The sequence below is a fragment of the Pipistrellus hanaki genome (assembly GCF_964339955.1).
Source record: "Pipistrellus hanaki genome assembly, chromosome: 9".
Classification (NCBI taxonomy): Eukaryota; Metazoa; Chordata; class Mammalia; order Chiroptera; family Vespertilionidae; genus Pipistrellus; species Pipistrellus hanaki.
In genome coordinates this window covers 22,185,299-22,207,542 of record NC_140511.1, presented here as the reverse complement: position 1 = coordinate 22,207,542, position 22,244 = coordinate 22,185,299, and the positions used below count along the sequence as shown (strand labels likewise).

The window sequence follows — 22,244 nt, the reverse complement described above, 5'->3', positions numbered from 1 at the left end:
GGTCTCATTGTTTTAAAACTGTCATTGCCAGTTTTAAAAATAATTTTGTTGCACTTGCATAAATGAAACTGAGATCATTAATAAACAATTTTAAAATAGGATTGACTTGAATGAAAATTAAATTGTAAGTGTCCGTAGACATGATTCTAATTTTAAAATGTAAATACTTTTCAAATTGGACAAAAAGAACTAAGTTAGCGCTTTGGGGAAATAAGTACTGCTTCTCTCTGAAAGCATCTTGCATTGAGCTTACCCTCAGTGGAATAAGTTTAAATCCAAAAGGATAACTTAGCCTTTATTACTTCTTCAGTGGGTGGTATCTCTTGCATGTATTCAGATCCTTAGAAGTTTGAGCTCTGCATTTTTCATTCTAAGACTTGGTAGCTGGGTAACTTTGGACAAGCCAGTGTTAAAGTTATAGTTCTAGCCATCTCTTTGTATTTTGAAAGAATCCAATGAAATTCTAATGTAAAATGTGTTATGAAATCTGAAGTGCTATCCAATTGTTATTTTTTTCCCCTTTAAAATGAACTTATTTCCAGCTTGTCTATTTTCAAAACAGGCATTTTTTTTTTTTTTTTTTTTAATTTGCTTTCTTCTAAGTAGCATAGCTACCCTAAAGGGAATAGGCTTCCTTGAAAAGTGGTAAGGAAAAAAAATTCCTGCAGGGGCTGACTAATATCTGCGGGGAATATAGAACAACATTCCTTCATAGAGTTGGACCGAATGACCTCTTCGGTTTCTTTAAACTCTAGGGTTCTTTGATTGCTTAATTTCTAGTTATTGAGAAAGATCTTTCGTTTTGCTGTTCTTTGGCTTGGAAATTATCAGAGGACTTCTGAAAGTAGCTCTTTATCCCTTATTGTTTTTCTAATGATAATCACAAAGAAATCCCTTTTGTATCTGGACTCATTTTACTTAGCACAATGAAATTCATGTCACTGTTTGGAGTTTACATATTATTTCAATAGTTATATGTGAAATGACTGTTCATCATTGTATATCCTCACTAGATAACCCACCTAAAGCCAAATTAACAAGAGACACCAGTATTTGCAGGAGTGCAGTGATGGTTTAACTTCGTTGAGAAGAAATAAAAAATAGTGGGCAGAACACTAAATTAGACTTAGGCTTCATGTTGACTGTCCTTGATTTTAAATGAAGGTTATCTCTCTCTGTGCAGTGTTAAATTGGATAGTTTAAAAAGAAAAGCACTCGTTAGAAATAAAGAAGCCTGGGGGTTATGACCCTGAAGTCCAAATACCTGCCTGACATGTAAAGCCCTTTCCAAACCCTCTGTTTAACAGTCACCCGGCTTGTATTTAGGCCAGTGAGACAGAAACTACCTCCGAGGCCAGGCACTTCATCTGTTCACAGCTCTGTGTTAAAGTGCTTCCTTATGGAACCTGCCATCCCTATTACAGCGCCAACACTGTGCTGAGTATTGGACATGCATTGCCGATAACATGCATTGTTCTTGTCCTCATTCTTCTGTTCAGTCCAGGCTCAGATGAAGCTCAGCTCATTTAGAGCTGATAGAGTCTAATGCTGTTGCCCATGATGTCCTATCAGATTTGTAGATTCTCTTCTAACCTTTATTCGAACTCTTTGAAACCTTTCATCTTTGTTTTCTACTTTTTGAAATGAGGAGATTAGATATTTTTTCTGAGCCTATCTAGCTCAAAATTCCCTATGGTTCTTATGTGGTGATCTTAACTTTTTCATTGTGAGCTAGGATGCAATATAATTGTGTGATAGACAGAGATGCCCCACCCTTGTAGCTTTGGAAAACTATTCTTGTAGAATGTGATAGTAAGAACTGCATTAAGAACTGCATTGCAGATTATTCCAACTGAAGTATGAACAATGAATGAGGAGAAGGTAGGTGTTAATTAAATAGTTTAGCTGAGAGCCATCAAAGCCCTAAACTATCGCAGTGGTTTTTGAAACATAGATGTGGAAGAAAGATTTGAAATATATTGTGGAAGCAAAATCATGGGGAGAACCTCTGGGTGTCAATGTTTGGGGAAAGGGAAGAGTCTGAAAGAATGACACGTTTCCCTAGTTCATAGAATAACCCTAAAAATGTTCCTGTTTCTTGTTTTCTAACTAGAAGCCTTTGTCATCCTTCACACCAGTTGTTCCCCCTCATGGCCATATAGTCACCAAGTCATGAGCCATTTCATGAATCGGTACCTTTGTACCTCCCCTCAAATATTTCCAAAGAAATCTCTGTTAAAATAAATCTGATCTTTCTCTGTCCCTCAACCTTCCTCTCAGTAAAAACCAAACAACTTCTGAGTTGCCTAAATATAAAGTTATAGGGCCTAGTCCTTAAACTTTTTAAGATGCACAGTAATGTTATTCTTTGACAACATACATTTATTTCCCAAATTGCCTTTTTGAACTTGGAACTAATGATTTTTTTTACCTTGTCTTATACATTGATCATGAGCTGATCGCTGCTGCCTGAATGATGCATTTTATTGTGTTTTTTGGCTAACTTTGTGTCTTTCCCCCACCAGACTGTGAGGACCTCCAGCATAGGCAGTATGTCTTATTCTTGTCCGTGTCTCAATGTTCTGAGTGTTCAGTACTCATCAAATGAATAAATCAGGGTGTTTGGGGGAGAAGGGTAGCTTTCTTAGATCACCCCCAGAGAAAAGCATTAAAGGAAACACACATAGTACAGTGCCCTTGAACCAAAAACCCCAAGTAATTTGGGCAGCCACTAGACAAGTTGGAACAATCTAAGCATCTGAGAGATAGGCCTTCCACATTATATATTTTGGAACTAGTACTGTTGGGCAGGTTATCTGTGTCCTAGGAATACTCTCTTGTTCAGAAAACATATATAGTAAGTCAGTCCTCTCTTGACATTGTCAATAGATTCTTGAAATTGTGGTGAAAAAGCAAACACATATAATGAAACCAACTTTACGATAGGCTAACTCAGTGGTTGGCAAACCGTGGCTTGCGAGTAACATGCAGCTCTTTGGCCCCTTGAGTGTGGTTCTTCCACAGAATACCACAGCCTGGGTGAGTCTATTTTGAAGAAGTGGTGTTCGAAGAAGTTTAAGTTTAAAAATTTTGGCTCTCAAAAGAAATTTCAATCTTTGTACTGTTGATTAATGAGTTTGCGGGTCACTGTGCTAACTGGCATAAATAAGAGTTAAGCTCCTACAGCATCTTGTCGGTGTTATAATGAAACAACATTGAGCAAAACTATGTTATTCAAGGACCTGCTGTACTTTAGTGGCTCCTGATCTGTATCAGATCATAACCAATAGCCGTTTGCTTCTTGAATATTCTGTTTGCTAATTAATTAGTTATATTGATACACGTTTAAAAAGTGGTGCTGTAGGCTTATTTAATTCACAGTGTAAAATCTGCTCTTTAGGCCTGTGACTAGAAATGTGACAAAAAGAAGCTATTCTCATAAATACAAATGGACTGATTATATGTGATATCTGTCTAAGACAAAGTAGAGAAGAAAATGACTTCATGAAGAAGGCCTTATAGATGCTTCTAGAAAGACTTAAAATGTCAAGTTACTGGTCGGTTATTATAATTCCCGAAGACTGTCAAGTTAGCCATTGACTTATGTCTTCCCTTAAAACAGAAGCACATTTTACTTGTTTTTTTTGTTTGTTTGTTTGTTTGTTTTGTTTTTAATATATTTTATTGATTTTTTACAGAGAGGAAAGGAGAGGGATAGAGAGCTAGAAACATCGATCAGCTGCCTCCTGCACACACCCTACTGGGGATGTGCCACAACCAAGGTACATGCCCTTGACCAGAATCGAACCTGGGACTCTTCAGTCCGCAGGCCGAAGTTCTATCCACTGAGTCAAACCGATTTCTGCATCTGGTTTTCCATATACATCTTCTGGCTGAGCTCTAGAAAGGAAAGATTCCTGGCTTACTTGATCATATCATATTACTTAACTGTTATTACCTCATGTCTCCTGGCATAGTCAGGTATACCAAGGAGTTTAAAAATTCTTCCCTGGGACTAACCTAAATATCTCAGATTCAGTCCATTTCCTTCTGCTGTTTCCTCAACTGGAGAAGGGAACAGGTGGTCGCCATGTGACACACTTGGATTTTACAAGCAACGAAAATATCTTGTAAGTTATTGACTTCACCTCATATTTCCCTCCTGGTGCTTATCATATGCACATCGGAATGCCAGGAGCATTTGAATAACAAGATTTCCATGGAGAGTTGAGGGATCATGTTATGAGAAAAGAAAAATCCTTATTCAGGCAACATGGCTCTTAGAGGAATATTTAGGCTGTGTGTGCATGCTTGTATGTGCATGTGCCTGTGTGTGTATCTATGGGATTGAAATAGAGATTTTGAGTCTTGGGGTTTTAAATTTCACCTTTGTTATTGTAAATTAATTTTATTCAGATGTTCCAATTCATTGGTTGAAGTTGTACTTGGTGATACGGAAAAAGACTATTTGGACTTTAAAAAAAGAAGAAATAGATTGCCCCCATTAGCTTTTGCATTAAAATGAACTTTCTAATTAACTCTAGAATTTTGTTGATAATATGCAAAATAGATATAAGTTGGGCCCAAACTTTCCTTTTAAGGTTATTTAAGATGACCTCAGTTAATGATCAAAAGGCCATATATAAAAAATGAAAGTGAGGAAAACTTAGAATCACAAATAATTGGCAAACAGTATAGATGGTTTCTCTATTCAGTTTAATTGACTGGAAGAAAATTAATATAATTCTTTAGTATGAAATTTAACTACCTTTGAAAAAACCAGTGTTTTGGGGGATTAATTAAACCTGTGCAAATGACAGTACGTAAAATTTATTTATATTGATTGTGTATTAATAGTTGGAAGGAAGAATAATACAAAGTATTAGTAATAATTAATTTTGATTTTGTGTGTGTGTGTGACCACAGAACTAAGCTTTTAAAGAATTACTTTTTGCTAATTCTAGTTGGTAAATTCCATAGTAAAGAATAACTCTATTTTTTCAGTGGTATACATACTTACTGGAAAAATTTATTTTAGCTTTTCTCCATTATTCATTTTCATGACATAGTTGTTTTTAGTCTCATAATTCGATTAGATTGTCAAAAAAAAAATATTTTTAAGTGTTTTTTGGGAAATGGTGAATCACTCCATGCCTTACAACGTAAGCCCACATTTTACTAACCAAAGGCTATTTTGTTTTTCTCTGGTATTCTTTGGTAATATAAGAAAGAATTCAACATTATTTGTGAGTGACAGTTTTGAATTGTAAAATGGTTGTATTCCGGTGAAAATAAAGGAGACTTTTCCCAGTCATCCACTCTTACATGCTGAACAATTGTGTAAATGTGTCCTGCCAAATAGTTTGTTCAGGGTAATTCAGTTTAATAGGGTTAGGTGTGACCAGCCCTCACTAGTTGGCATAATTATAAACATAGTCTAGACTGTCGTGCTCTGCATGGATTGGTAAATTCACAGGATGCAAGGTAGAGACGCTAGACAACACAGACCACATTTCACAAGCATTCTCACCGCATTCACGTGATACAACAAAGGGGCTTCTTGATTATAAAGCAACAGTGACATGTACCCATTCACACTTCTGGTACAAACCACAGTGAACACTGAGAGATCCCCAACAGTGTATTTTTGTGAATGAAAATTAAGATTTGTTTCTAGATGTGTGGTCTAGGCCCTATGACTTGAAAGTGGCCCAGTGGCGGCAATACCATTCATCCTCACACTAACTCCCAAGAGGACGATTTTAGATGCCAGCGACCGGTGACATTTTCTCTCCTTTATTTGTGCTCTTCATTGTTTGCGCTCCCAGGAAAAACTTTTGTAGAGAAATGGCCTTGTTTGTGCTTGAAGTAGCCAGCTACTTCCTCGTACTCTACTTGCTTCCAGAATGTTTGAGCAGAAGTCATTGACTCTACTGGTAACTGTTTGACCCTGGCCCGTGTGTGGTTAAGTTTCCCAGGTAATACAACTGGTGATAAGACCCAGAAGGACAAGTATGACTGCTTGACAGTGTTTATAAAATTGGCTAAGTATCACGATTCACTCAGCATTTGTGCATTGAGCCTTTTTTAAGGGGGAAATACCATGTTAGCTCTAGTCTGGCCCAGGACTTCTCGGCCTCTGAAGTATTCCCGTGATTGGATGGAATCATTCCATCAAAATCAATGTCTCTTTAGGCCTCTCTGATACATCCACACTCTCCCTGTCGTATTTTTTCCTGGTTCCACAAATTAGAACTTAGAACCTGCAATAGTGATTTCCCCCCCGCCCCCCCTGGAAACTGCAGTGGGAGTTATGGCAGCTCTGGGTCACAGGTTCCACGGCTCCTACCATTACAGCTAGACTCTTGTTTTGTTATGAATCCTCACCTAAGGATATTTTCCCAGATTTTTTTAGAGAGAGTGGGAGTGAGGGAAAGAGAGAGAAACATCGATGTGTGTGAGAGAGACATGCACACATTGGTTGGCTACTTTACACACACACACACACACACATACACACACACACACACACACCCCGTGCCCAGACCAGGGCCTGGGGTTGAGCCTGCAAGCAAGGTACCTGCCTTTGACCAGGATTGAACCCGGGATCTTCCAGTCCTCCGGCTATCACTCTACCCACTGAGACAAACCGGGTAGGGCATCGCCTAGACTCCTGATGGAGTAACATCCTGAACTCTGTCCTCTCCCACAACTGCTGGAGGGGGCTGGATGACAGTCTGAAGTGCCAGAGAGTTTGCATCCCATGAACTGAACTTTTTGACCAAGGGTTGGCAGAAACATCTTGCTTTCTCCTTGCTTACCCAATGCAATGTCCCGAGGCGTGCTGGTTTTGTCAAACCTGAATGGAGATGTGCCATACACCTGAGCAACTGGCTGTTTTCCCTCCTACTTCTGCGGTCAGTTCAGTAATGAACGCTTGCATTTGCCTTTCCTCCTGGTCTTTTCTTCCCATTTTCACTCACACTTGCTCCCTAAGGATTGTAAGCAAACTTTGGCAGACAAGCCTTGCTTCAGGTGGGGTTTTTTTTTGTTTTGTTTTTTTAAAGGAATTTTGGACTAAAATATTGTATCTAATATAATATATAAAATTAATTTTCACTTGGTATTGCTTTCACCCTCAGAGTTAAGGGGGGAAAAATACCTCCACTGTTTCAGTGAGATACAGTAGTTGTCATATGTGGTCTTATACTTCCACGTTTGTTCTGAGAACAGAAAAACAAAATTCTCTCTGTATTTCAAATGGTTACTTTTTAAAGTAGTTACCTTTCCTCCTACACCTGCAGGAAGCAGGAGGGGAATTTTCTTTCATCTTCACTGTGAGAACTGCAAAGAGCTCCTGGAGGTAAAACCAACCAAATGGTTAGGGGGCTGTGTAAGAGGGGCTCCCTGGAGTTTTTATCACTCAGACTTATCCACACTCAGCCTCCTGCAATTCTCCAATTAAGTTCAGGTTTTTCTAGCCCAGTACAGATTCCTGAGGGGATTTCTGCTCCAGGAAATTGTAATTCTCGGCATCTGCCTAGTCGGCGCTTGAATTTTAGGGGCAATGGTTTGCCCTGTGACCTCATACTCTGATGGGTCTTTGTTAATCTTTCAGTTTGCTCAGCTTTTCACTTGTTGGGAAAGGATAGCCAGAAACCAGAATTCCCCTCTAGTCTCTTTGTTTCCTTCATACCCCCACCCCCTGCTTTTGTTTTTAAGGTGTGGGAGGAGGGAGTTAAAATGAAGTGCTATAGTTTTAGTTTTCTGCTTCTTCAGGTTATGTTTTACTGTACAAATAGCATGAGCTTTGAAATGAGGCAATTGATTTTGGCTATCCACTTTGTCCATGATAAGTTCTCTGATTTTATTCAGACTACTTTTCTTCTTTGATAATACTTTTATCAAAATGAGGATAATTATTCTCCACTTGTAGGATTTCTATATAGATACTAGTGACCCAATGCACAAAATCATGCACATTAAAAGGGAATTAATTAGAGGAAATACTTTAACATTGCCATTTGCCCTTTATAATAGAAGTGTTGAGATGAAAGAAAATTAGTAAAATGAATATGAAAACCTTTCCCCTGTCAGAGTTTGGAGCACGCCACAGGAACTAGAGTCAAGTCCCCGCCCACTCACATCCACCTCAAAATCCCTTGAGAACCAGCCCCAGCCAGCCCCAACCCCATTGGGCTAGATCCAGACCCTGATGGCCCCACTCCAGTCAAGCCCTGCCAGGGCAGGTGGCACAGCCTGAGGTTCTCTGTCAAGCCCCACCAGACAGGGGGCACAGCCTCAGGTCCCCTGCCCCGGCCCAATGCCATGCAGCTTCCGGTCCCTGCTGATTATTCCTTAAGGCTCATTACAGGAACTCGGCCTCTGCTTTGGGCGTAGCCATCTTTGTTACGGCACTATCGTCAATTTGCATATTCCCTCTTTATTAGATAGGATCTCATATGCAAAATAATTTATAGCCACTTAAGAAAGATTGGTTCCTACTTTCAGTTTTACCCTCAGTCTTAGTTAGCCCAGGCAGCAGTACTAGTCTCAGAATGATCATTTGATAATGGCTAAAATTAATGATAGATCACATAAAATACTAATTTGTGGGTAAGCTGTCAGAATACCCTTAGAAGACTTCTTCTTTCCTGTAATCTAATTTCTGTTCTCTTCTTGGTATTCTTCTAACTTTTGTATTTCTTGTTCTCTTTATACACAGCTCATCTCTTTAACCGATTTCTATTTTCCTCTCCCACTTTTGGACTGAATTTAATTTTTATTGAAGACATACACTAGTGTAGTTTTTTAAAATTAAAAAAACTAATCATCTCTCTACTCCCACTTGCTCCTCCAAAGTTCTGCTCACCAAAGGCAACCACTTGTAATACTTGAAGCTGTTTCAAATTTGCCTCAATTTTGCTAAATAATATACTCTCATTTTTCTTTCTTCAGTTTTAATTAAGTTAACATACATACTATAGAACATGAATACTCAGCACTCTTTTCACACCACAACCAATACTTACTTTGTATGTATGTCCCCTCCTGCCATCCTCCATTTTAAAAAATCAGTGGCCAGCGTTCACATAATTATTGTTCGTAGATGAGCCATGCTAGGTTATATTGGTTGCATTTTCTTGCTCACATGTTTGTATTTCCTGAGTTAATATCTGTTTTACTTTTAAAATTTGCATACAATTCTCTGTTCCTAAATATATGGATATAAGCACAAACACATCTTAATGTGTTCAAACACATTAGATATCTTCTTCATTTTACTTTTATTGTTTTTTTTAAGAGGACTTCCTCTTGGAACTCTCATCTAAACCAATTGCTTGAAAGATCATAGGTTTTCCCGGCCAGTGAGGTTCGATGGTTGATTGTAGACCTATGAGCCAGGAGATCACAGTTTGATTCCCAATCAGGGTACATGCCCGAGTTGCAGGCTCCATCCCCCCCGGGGGGAGGGGAGGGGCGTGCTGAAGGCAGCCAATCAATGATTTCCTCTCATCATTGATGTTTCTACCATTCTCTTCCTCTCCCATCCTCTCTGAAATCCATAAAAATATATTTTAAAAAATAAGTAAAGTTCATAGGCTTACTAGTCCACCTGCTTTTGTGGAAGTTTTATTACATGGCATGTGCTCAAAATATCCCGGGAGATCTCTCTGCCTCCTTGAATTGATGTTTTTCTAGGTCCCATGTCTTACTTTTTGGGTTATTTCTTCATTATAGTGGAGCACCTCTTCAGAATCTCCCTGAGAAATGATACATAGCTGGTAAAACTTTTGAGGCCATCTGTTTATAAATATTTTTATTCTACCCTCAGTCCATGCTGACAGTTTGACTGGATGTGGAAATGATTCCCCCTTTGTTTTAAACTTCCTGGGAATCTGTTGTTGACTCATTCCTGTTCTGATTTCTGATGATTTTTATTTGACCTCTGCTTATAATTTTCCATTTTTATCCATAGATTTGTAATATTTTATATATTTTAGGTATTTCCTTATTTATTGTGCTTTGCACATATTATGCCATTTTAATGTGGAAACTTAAAAAAAAAAATCAGTTCTGGGAATTCTCATGTATCGATATGTTTTAGATAATTCCTTCCCTATGTTTAATTCTATTAGTCAGACATTGAGCTTTCTGATTAATCTCCTAATTGTCTTATCTTTAAAAAAATTTTTTTCTTCTTTAGTTTACAGCCCTCTCTTGTGTTTTATTAATTTTTATCATACCTCATTTACATGTTTCTCACATAGCAACCATTCTTATAAGTTTCATGTGTATATTTTTATTTTATGTTTCTACAAAATTGGTATCATTTTGTATGCATGGCTTTTTTTAAAAAAATTTTTATTGATTTTTTACAGAGAGGAGAGAGAGGGATAGAGAGTTAGAAACATCTATGAGAGAGAGTCATCGATCAGTTGCCTCTTGCACACCCCCTACTGGAAATGTGCCCACAACCAAGGTACATGTCCTTGACCAGAATCGAACCCGGGACCCTTCAGTCCACAGACCGACGCTCTACCACTGAGCCAAACCTGTTTCAGCTGTATGCATGGCTTTTTAACTTACATAAATAATTTTATTTTTTCTTTTCACCTCACAATTGTGTTTTAAGATCCATCCACTTGTAATGTTTTCTTCTAACTTCTGCATAGCATCACATGGCATACATCTAATTCATTTTATGTCTACTAATGAATACCCCATCTCTTCTTCCCACAGATGCATAGCCTCATTCCTGTTTCCTTACAGGCTTTTTGTAAGGATCTTTTTGGAATGTACACAGGAGTTGGTTCTTAGGGCACACATTTTGCTACTTAGTAGTGTAACATTTCTTTTTAGAAAGGTTGCACCCTCCTACAGTAACATTCCACTCTACATGTAGTGTTATTCAGTATTCTAACTCTTGCCAATATCTGATAGATATGTTGTGATAACTTAATATTTAAATTTGCTTTTCTCTTACTACTTATGAGTTTGAAAATCTCTTCATATGCTTGCCACCCTTTTGGCTTTCCTCTTCTGTGTATTGTTTCTTCATATCCTTCACACATCTATTTCTCATGGTTTTTCTGTGTATAGTCTGTAGGAGATCCTTGTGAAATCCTTACCAAATATGAAACCTTTGTTTCTTATGAATATGATCACCTGTTGTGGCAGCGGTGAGGTCATTGGGAACGGGAGGGATGTGTGAATTATGCTCGGGGAAACTCAGCTGGAAGGAGTCCTTTGGAATGTCTATATCTGAGCAGATTGAGGAGGAGGGTCTGGGTGGAGAACGGGTTGGGGAGATGGAGGATGGTTGGGTACAGTCACCCACAGGGCAGTATTGCTGGGTAAGCTGTACTAAGATTATCAACAACTTGGGTTTCTGGGTACCAGGAATCAGTTGGGCCTCAGGAAACTCCTACACAATATGTGGTTGGGATATCCTTGCATCTGGCCCTTCCGAGGCTCAGAAGTGTGATGTCACCCTGGGCTGCTGTTCTGGGCAGTGGGTAAATCTCACCACCAGGAGCGGAAGCAGGCTAGCCAGGATGGATATAGTCAGCGCTCTATCATATCCTCTCAATGTCCACCGCAGTGCCAATTACGAGAATTCCACATATTTTTCAAAATAGGAATGTAGCTGTTGGTATTTAGCACTCTTCATGTTACTTTTTCTACTACTGTGCAGTCTCCTGAAGGAGTTTTCAAAATATACTAGTACACATAGTTCTTACTTAGCTAATGGTTATTACACTAACGTGATAGCATATTTGTATAGGAAATTTTTCAGTATCCTGTGTGGCCATCTTAACATTAGGATTGTCTCAAAAAGTCTGAAGCATGAATCCTAAATATGTGCTCCATTATTTAAAAGAAAAAGAAAAAATAATTTTTACTTTCTTCATTTTAAAAATGTATATCCTGATAACATTAAAATAAAGGTTGCAAAGGCAATTGTTTAAACAAAACTGTGCAGTAGTCTTTTATAGAAAAAAAAAAGTGCAATTAAATAACTTTTAGAATTTCTGTTTGTGATTTTCTAAATGTTGTGGTTGAATCTATTCTTTATCTTTGGTACCCTCTTGTGGTTAGTGAAGGCATTGGTTTGGTCTTTTTTTCTTTTTAACAATTGTGGATAATTTAATATTTTTATATGTAATATGCTGTAGCTATAACCACTTGATAATTTTTATTATATATAATAACTCTAAAACTAAAATTGGCACTTGCAATCTGTGCTGTAATGATTTCCTCTCCTTCCTCTCTTCAGTGCGTGTGACGTCACCACAGTTGCTAAGCTTAAAAGCTCAGTAATCGTATGATCACTGTGCTCAGAATAAATCAGCGTAGTTTGGAAAACAGAATGTAGACCCAGAACTTATCTTATATAATACTTTCTTCAATTCTAGTTAGGCTTGGGGACTAATTTGTCCTTTATGATGATCTATATTTAAATAATTTATCTTATACATACTTATCACACATACATGCCTATATATGTCTTCATTTTTAATGATTACCTAGTTCAAATACAGTTACCATTGATTTATAGAAAGTGTACCATTATAATATAGCATTTTATGAATCATTCCAAAACAATAAGACGTGATAGGCCCTAGATGGTGTGTTTCAGTTAGTTGCAGCTTCATCCATACACCAAAAGGTTGCTGGTTTTGAGTTTTGGTTAGGGCACTTACCCAGGTTATGAGTTTGATCCCTAGTGGGGGCATGGGTGGGAGGCAACCAACAGATGTTTCTCTCTCACTCTCACTCTCCCTTACCCTCCCTTTCCTTTCCTCCCTTCTTCTAAGATCAATAAAATAAAAATACAAAGTCAGTGATCATGCACAGCATTTAGTAAAGATTCATGGATTATTTTTCCCTTCTCTCTATAGCACTGGTTTCAGAGAAAATTCTTAGCTTGATATTCACAACAAGTGAACAGACAAGAGGTAGTTATGTAGTTATGTCCAAATAGACTTGGCTTACAAGAGCAATAAATCATGACTTTTTAGGGGAGATGTGACTTGCAAGAAGCGTTCTTTGTTTTCAGAAACATGCTTCCTTAGATTATAGTTGTCCTTCATGTGGCCTGCTATGCTAACACAACTCTTTAATTTTATGCTCCAGCTGAGTGAGTTTTTGTTGTCTATATCTTTGAGTAGATCTTTTTTGCTGGCCGGATGGTGTGAAGGGTTAGGGTTTGAATAAGAGTCCAGGAAGTGCTTTTGGGAATAACTTGTATATTGCCAGGAATTCTGATGTGTTAGCCCTGAATTAACATTTCCAAAAATGCCATCAAACACTGACTGAAAACAAAGATGCAAGTGTAGCCACCGCAGCTGTGTTCTCTTCTCCTTCAATCAGTTTCCTCTTTTATGTACAGTGAGAAATTTTAAGCCCGCATTGTAAGATAAAAGTGAATCAAGTTTTATGTACTATACCATTATGCAGCTGGTTGACCCCAAATGAGAATGTGCAATTGGGTTTGAGTTAACGCCATTTCTGCAGAATATTCCCTTGTAACATGGCTATTGACTTTTTTGAGCAAGTGGAATATCAATGAGGGACTATTGTGGCCAGTGCTATAAGAGGAAGAATTTAATCTTTTCATTAAATATTTCTTAAGCTCTCTCTGAGATATTCAATTTTAAGGAGGATAGGGTATATGTAAAGGTCTGTGCTGCAATGTAGAGCATGAACACCATAAGAAACCCATGTGTACAGCTGTATGAGCATTCACAACGGGGAGAGAGAGTTGGTAGAGGGGACTTGTCAATGATGTCTATTTGAGCTGGATACTAAATGTAGATATAACTCAAATAGGTTGAAATTGGAAGAAATGAGCATTTATGTCAAAGGAGAGATCGCCTGGGGAGAAACAAGAAAAGGATAGGAGTTCAAAAGGGGCCAGTGAGAGAGACTTTGGAGAAGTAGATTGGGCAGGTGAATTGTGGGCATGAAGCACCAGTTTAAGAGAAACATCGCTGAGCAGAAGATGCGATGCTCACCCAGGTGTCTGTCCCCTCAGGGGAGCGGACACGCTTCTCCTGTCTGAGCCTTGGGCTTCCTCGCTTCCTTTCGGTTCTGCTCATTTTGGTATGTAAGTTCCTCAGCAGATCTCTTTTGGAGTTATTTTCAAGTGTGTTTCTCTTAGTAGGACCACATTTTCTCTTTAGGTAATAAGAATCCTTGGAGGATATATATACTCGCCCCCCTCATTCACAGGTATAGTGCTATAAAGTGCAAACCTACCAGTGCTTCTTAAATGGCCTAAAAGGGATTTGAATTTCTATAGCAGAAGCCTACTTGCTCTTTCCATTCAATGCAAGCTTTCCCCTCCATTCTTCCCTTTTTCCCATCCTTGCCCCATCCATCCATCCATCCATTCATCCATCTAGCCATCCATCCATTGTTTGTTTGTTTTTTAAAATCTTTATTGTTGAAAGTATTACATATGTCACCCCCGCCCCTTTTTTTTTTTTTTTTTTTTTTTTTTTTTTGCTGGAAGAGGTTAATGGGGGTGGTTAGGGGATATCCATTATTCTTAATTTACCTTTTCCAAATCCTTATGCAAATAATGAAGCAAAACATTATGCATAATAATTGTGGAGATTGATTTGTAAAAATTTATTTTTGACGTGGCTCAATGGTTGAGTGTTGCCCTCTGAACCAGGAGGTCACAGTTCGATTCCCGATCAGAGCACAGTCTCTCTGAAATCAATTTAAAAAATACATTCTTAAAATTTTTATTTTTTAATTACAGTTGACACACAAGCTCCTATTAGTTGAAGGTGTACAATATAGTAAAGGCTGTGAAAAATAACAGTGCGTGAATCTCTGCATGGGAGAAATAGGAACCTGCATTTTGAATAGGCTTAAAGCTACCCGACTCTGATTGAAGTGGCTCAGAGACTGTCTCTCCAGAAACACTGAAATAAAAGTAAAGAGCAGTATTACTCTGGCCCATGAAATTTGAGTGTGGATACCTAGTACTTATTTCAGAGGGTCTCATGAATGGATAAAACATGTGTATTTATGGTTGGAGAAGATTATATGCCCAGGCACGTCCTGTTCCTGTTAGGATTTTATTGCATTTGCATTTCGATAGAAGCATGTGATAGAATGAAAGGTGCTAGTAAAGTTATACTCCTCCTCAAAAGGCCCTCCTGGTTACAGCCACCTCTTCAAAACAAAAACATAATTTTTAGACGTAAGCAAAGGACAGTTATTACTCTGTTTCCCCGAAAATAAGACTGTCTTATATTAATTTTTTCTCCCAAAGTTGCGCTAGGTCTTATTTTTAGGGGATGTCTTATCTTTCCATGCGCTAGATCTTATTTTCGGAGGATGTCTTATTTTCGGGGAAACACAGGTAGTTATGTTGAGTATATGATACAGTGCTGCTAACCCCTTTGTTTTGACTTTAAGCTGTCTGATTTAATGATTCTATGCTTTTAAAAGTCTGTTTTCTTCCTTGTTAAGAATGAGTTGTTTGAAGTATCAAGTATCTTTTTGTGGCTGGGAAATAATGATTTCTGGAAAAGGCTCTGTGCCCGAGGTTCTCTACGCTGGCTATATATTATCTCAACCGAATCACTAAAAAGCCTAAAGGAGATATTTTCTTTATTTGAGAATCAATTTTACAGTGCTCCAAGGGATTCTACTACAGCCAGTCTGGCCCCTCCATAAGAGAGAGTTCCATGACACCCTCTGGGAGGATACATATGCCAATGACTGTTGTTTCATGTCCTTCTTTCTACTCTGCTTCCTATAGTTTTGCCTGTATTTGGAGTTCACTAATCCTTAATTTATTTGATGTTTGATGGGAGTGGTGAAAATTGAGGTTTTCTTAAAGCTCTAATTTGAATGTTTATGGGTGTGTTCTTTTTTGTTATTCCCAGGATGGGAAGAAGAAGTTTGACAAGGAGAGTGAAAAATACTATTCTATTCTTGACAAACATTTAAATTTGTCTGCGAAGAAAAAGGAGTCTCATTTGCAAGAGGTAAGCTTTTCCCAGAGGAAAAGGGGGCGTTAGCATTAAGTCCTGTGAAATCCCGATGTCCAAAGGTAGCAGTACCTCAGAATCTGCTCTTCTTTAGTTTTAAAAAGTAGATAGTTTCCTGAGCATTTACTATGGACGGGCCCTGTGCTGAATGTTTTTCATGCCTTATGGCATTTAATATTAACAGTTCCAAATGAAAAAATAGTGTTTTCTTCAACAGTACAAAAAAATGAAACATACCTTTTTCATTTTCTTCTGTTGGGCATATTTTAATGGCAGAACCTACCAAATACCTGTTATAGTTTTTATGTTAAGTTGAAAATATCTGTTTTTAAAGTGTTGCCTCAACATTGTGGTGGGGGAAGAAATTTAATTATTTTACATCATTTTTCTAAAGAACAGGCAACAGAAATATTTTACTAACCTGTATGCATATAAGCAGTCCAATTATTCCTTCTTTCTGAAATATCTGTCTTTTTCATTGGTAGTGTTTTAACTATAATTACGGTAGTAAAATCTTGTAGTCCTTTTACCAAGGCATAATGCAGGTTTAGTTCTGCTGATGGGAGGTGGGTTTTTTGTTTTGTTCTGTTTTTTTAAATGGACTTTCTTGTCATTTTCATCCTAAGAACAACAATAACAACAAATCTTGACAGTCCACCACGCTTTTCCCTGGATCTATCGTGGTTATCTCAGAGCGGCAAGAAGGGAGTCAAGTGGTCGCCCCCTGAGCTCCACATGTTCACAGGGAATCATAGGAGACTGCCGCTCTGCTTGGAGTCTCCCAGTCTCTTCTCCCTCCTCTCTCCGTACTTGGAGCTGTCACTGTCCAGAACCGCTTCTGGATGCCTCATCCTGATCCAGCAAGGCCAATGAGTGCTTTTCCAACTCACCCTGGTCCTCTGCTCTCTGTATTCTTTCTTCCGTTTCTCTTACCTCCACATTCAGCCACGGGAGGGCTATTTTGCTTTTGATTCCTTTTTTCTATACTTTCATTGAGGGAATTTAATTTCTTCATTTAAATATATTTCACATTGGGAAGTTCTGTTATTTAAACATGAATTCATTATAACCTATATTGTGTTACTAGCATCTTCTATTATAAAAGGATAATTGAACATATAATTGTGTGCCCATGAAAAGGTTTTGTAGCTAAATGACATGAGGAAGAAAAAAACTGTCATTAAGAAAAATGAATATTTTAAATTTTCAATGGCATATTTAATTTTATGAGGTATTATATTTATAATTTAATATTCCGTTGACATGTCCCATACTACTACTGCTACTACTACTACTTCCCCTCCATTCTACCCCTCAGGCCCCCCTTAGTTTCTACCCTTATGCTGCAATTCATATCTTTAATTTTGTGTCTCCAACATCTCTTCCATTTCCATACTGTCCTTATAACATCCTGATGAGCATCTCAGGGTGTGATTTCATCATGTTGACCAACTTCATGCTCAGGACTTGACCATTTCTTAATGACACATTGAAATCACACATATTACCATTTTCTCAAATTTGTTCCTACTTCTCATTTCTTTAATTCTGTTAATGCTAGTGTTTCTCACATTAAAATTATTTTTTACTTTTTTTCCCTCCTTTCTCACACCCATGTCCTTATTTCTCAAATCCTTCATCTTTTCTTTCTTACTTAGGTATACCAAACATCTTCACTCCTACTAAATAAGGGGTCTCCCTACAGTCACAGACACTCAGCCGCACCATTGAATCAGTATATTCTCTACTGTCCTCACGTTAATCTTCCTGGAATTCTACTTTGATCTCATCAACACTTTTCTCAAGCTTTTGTAGTGTCTATGGATAAAGTTTGCACACATTCTCTCTTTTCTGCCTTAACTCTCATTTCTGACTAAACTCTTTGATCAACCAAAACATAACTTTTCTGGACAAGAATAAACTACTGTTTGTACCTGCTCCCTCACTCAGATTCTTCTCCTTTTATCTCTACTTACTCTAAACTCCCTATTCTTCAGTCCAGCTTAAATCATTTTTCCTCTGAGAATGAGGATGTGTGTGTGTTTTTCTCTATTTTGATTGCTTATTGTACATGGGGAGTAATTTAGGTTTCTGCAGAACTATATGGTTTTCTTATGTAATTAACTTGTTTTCTTACCCGGATGACTTTATTGTCCTTTTTTGCTTTGTAAACAATAGTTTATACCTGTTGTTCCGGCATAATTATTACTGGTGCTCCCTTTTTGTTTAAAAACTTTGGACAGTAAATTATATGGTTATCCCATTTATCCAGGACAGAATACAAAGCAACAGTTGCCAATGGGTTTATAAGCAACTGTCTGCTAGTGAATAACACACTATATGAGTTGTAGTACTAAAGGGATTCATAGCAAGTAAAGAATGTCTTTCAAAAACATATTGCACTGAAGAGAAATGATATTCTCTATGCACTGTACATTCTAGATGACCTTTCAAAGCAGGCTTGGTACAACAAATGCATCTAGATTGGAGGTGATGGGAAATACCAATAATTGGCAGATAGCAAGAGTCATCCTTTCTCTTTTATCCTTCTTGGTGCCCCATGTCCTTTGATGAGATGGACTTGTGCAAGGCAAACGAGTTTCTCAGGAAATCACTTACTACCCCCAGATTTCATGATTTGCTAGGACTCATGGCTATGGTTCCCTGCAATGAAAAGATGTGAAGGAAACTCAGCAAAGGACGCATAGGATGAAGTCTGGGCACGAGCTTCCAAGAGTCCTTTCCCAGTGGAGACATTACAGGACACACTTAATCCACCAGTAATAAGCTGTGAAGAAAACATGTGAAAGGTTGTCTATTAGAAACTTAATATAGACCGAGCACCCATGGTTTTTACTGGGAGGTGGTCACTTAGGCACCTTCTGCTTGCCATGGTCCCACATTCCAGAGTCCCGGAGGAAATGCAGGTGTCTAAAATAAACCATATTGTTTGCACAGATTGTTTTGACACAGTGAACTGCTCTTATCAATAGGGCTGGTGGGAACGCTCCCAACATCAACATTCCCAGATGCAGCCCAGGGCCAGCCCCGGGAGCAGGCCTCCCAGCACGGCATCTGCGCCTGCTGTGCGATCTGCTTCACAGCTTTGTTGACCAGAAATAATCACACATGTCATCAAGGTGGCCTGACATTCTAGTTTGTTCCCATGCGCTCGTCAGCACAGTCCATGCCGTTATCTTTTCAAGAGCAAGACCTTCAGACGTCACCTGTGGCACAGAATGCTATCGTGGAGACTAAAAAATTCTTGTGGCCTTTCCACCAGTGGTGTCCTGGAGCTCTCTTTTGGAGAGCCGATTTTTCTCATCTTTCTCGCTCCCTCATCCACTGATGTTGGGTTTGTGGTTTGGAACTGGCTGTGGGGGAATATTTACACCACAGAAACCAGCCAGTACCGCAAATCCGGCTTTCCCCACTCTCCCCGCCGCAAGAGCCAGCTGCTAAACATTTATTAGCATACCACTAACTACACCTCCTTACCCTTCCTTCTATAAATAGTGAGCTCTTGTAAGCTGTGGTAAAAAAAACGCCTGATTTGTGTAGAATGCTGATTGCGTTTGTGTTGATGTGTGTATCTTTTCTTGTTTAGAAATTATCTTTGGGAGCTTGGAAGCTTCTGGTTCACATTTCCTACCTGGTTTATATGTTCTTTTTGTATATTCGTTTAGAAAGTTGGAATGCTCTGCTTTTTAAAAAAAAAAAACAACAACTCCCTATTGAGCTGCTTATCATACTGGGTAATTTTTAATTATATGAATAAATGCATAGTAAGTATATATAATTATTTTTGAAGGCATTTCAAGTTGAAGTTTTAAGATGCTGTGATGTCCAAGCCAGTAAACCTAATTTTATCTTTTTTTTTTTTAAAAAAAAAAAAGCTTCTTTTTGTGAAATTGTCATTATAAAATAGCTCCAAAGTTATATTCTATTCCCAAATTGTTGTTGGCAGATACTTTGTATTCCCTTTTCTTTTTCACCTGTTTTTAGTAATCTCAACTGGCAACGGGGAGTATGTAACGGCATGAAAAATAAAATCACGGCTCTCTCTTTTGTTTACTAATTTGATTTTTTTAGAGAGGGGGGAGGAAGAAGAGAGAGAGAAACATCAATGTGAGAGAGATACATCATTAGTTGCCTCCCTTACTCTCCCTGACCAGGGTTTGAACCAGCTGTGGTATGTGCCCTGACAGAATCAAACCCAGGACCTTCCATTGCATGGGGGCCAGGGCATGCCTTTCTGTTGAAAACCAGCTTTAAAAAGGGCATGTGAGGGTGGCACTGGGCATGGAAGAGGGAAGAGAGGTGACATAAAAAGAAAATGAAATTACCTCAATAACCGTTTTTCTTACACTCTATCCATCGAACCTTACTGTGTTCACGAAGAATAAATGTGCAAGGCATTGATGGAGTATGAATCACTAGGTTAGAATTCTGCTGTCAGTATTATCTTTCTAAGGGATTACCTAATGATGTGGCTTGCTGCTTAATATTCTCAGATAATTTGTTCTCAGTAAATCCACATTTGCTATGCAGTGTTTAAGGTATTCGACAATGTGATGCTAATCTTACTTCTCCTTCTTTCCCTCCGCTTCTTTACTCTGTTGGCAATTGCTGTCAAACTCATTCATGGTTCTTTACTTTTTTATGGGAGTGACTCTTTAAAAAAAAAAAAAAAAGACCTTTGATTACTCACTGCCAGTTGTTCATCTTAAAAATCAACTCAAACCCCACCATTTCCTCCCAGAACTTAAAGCTCTTTTTTTTTTTCATGATCCTGTAGATTTTCAAATACTTTTATATACCTCTTGTACATTATTTTTTTTTTAAATGATCTGACTGTTGTATGCTTACTCTGTTGTTGTTTTTCCCCTCCCACCCCATATACTATAGTTCTTGTGGACAAGAGCTATGTTTTCCTAATCTCTGTATTCCCAGGACATCATAATAATAATGATTGCTGTATTAAAACTTTTGGCAGGCCTTCATTTTTAATAAAGATTTCAGAATGGAACAGGATTTGAGCTCCTCTCTAACACGGAACCATTAATAATTACTCCTTGTGTCATGGTTTGCCTTGTTGCACTTTTTAGGCAGATACACAAATCGACCGAGAACATCAAAACTTCTATGAAGCATCCCTGGAATATGTCTTTAAGATTCAAGAAGTTCAAGAAAAAAAGAAGTTTGAGTTTGTCGAACCGGTAAGTTTTAATTTCCCTATAAAATATTAAGTCCAGTATATTCTGAGGAAAAATACCGCAGTGTTTTTCTGTTGAAACTTATGATTTTTAAAAATAAAAAGGAAGACAGGCAAAATAGGTGGGCACTTTTAGGGCAGGAAAAACTATTGTCTGGAACATTGATGGTGGACAGATGTCATTCCAGATTGATGAAAACCCATAGACTGTACAACACAGACTGAATCCCTGATGTAAACTACAGATTTCATTGATAATGAGGTGTCAGTACTGGATTGTCATTTGTAACAAGTTTTCCTCACTAATGCAAGATGTTCATGACAGAGAAACTGCTTGAATTGGGGCTAAGGGACTCTATGGGTACTCTAATTTTGCTCAGTGTTTCTATAAACTGAGCACTCTTTTAAAACAGCCCACTAATTTGAAAAAAAAAATTAAGAATAGAAGGGTGTTTTCAGCAAACACGCCTCACTACCAAAGTGATCCAGGGGCCAACGCTTGAGGTGGAGGGCAAAAGCATTGGCCACATGTCACCCTTTGTTCCTGCCACCGCCGCGCAGGGCTGGGACTTGCCTGGCTTTCCAATGAAGTCATTTGTTTTGCTAAGCCAGTGTGAAAAGTAATGGATTCCCTAACGCAAACCACATTACAGAAATGAACAGGTGGCTGGTCTTTATGGGGCTTACTTCATTTTCTTCCCAAGAAATACCCCCCTCTGTCGCAATATTGGCTACGTAGGCGTCTTCAGGAGAGAGCATCTGTGATGAATGAAGGTAAGTTCTACGGTCAGGATTGCCTTCCGTTAGTAGATGACACTCAACCCACCCCATGGGTTGAGAGGACAGTGATAGTAAAATATATTAAGTAATCAAATATACAGATAACGTAAGCCATACGTCCTATGTCAGTCATTTTGTGAGAAAATAAAAATCTACTTGTAATCAGAAAACACATTCTTCCTATTTTAGAGGAAGTGATAGGGAAAACGGAAGGAAAAACATACTTCAGG

The 22,244-nt window shown here is 38.2% G+C and overlaps 1 protein-coding gene across 1 annotated transcript in view; it reads left to right on the top strand.

The window, feature by feature from the left end:
* The window catches only part of ARHGAP42 (Rho GTPase activating protein 42), a 229,340-nt gene that overhangs the window by 152,416 nt on the left and 54,680 nt on the right, over positions 1–22,244 (top strand). Inside the window, exons 5-6 of the mRNA XM_084894676.1 lie at positions 15,915–16,016; positions 21,128–21,238. Coding sequence (XP_084750802.1) covers positions 15,915–16,016; positions 21,128–21,238 — 213 coding nt within the window. The remainder of the gene's footprint in view (positions 1–15,914; positions 16,017–21,127; positions 21,239–22,244) is intronic.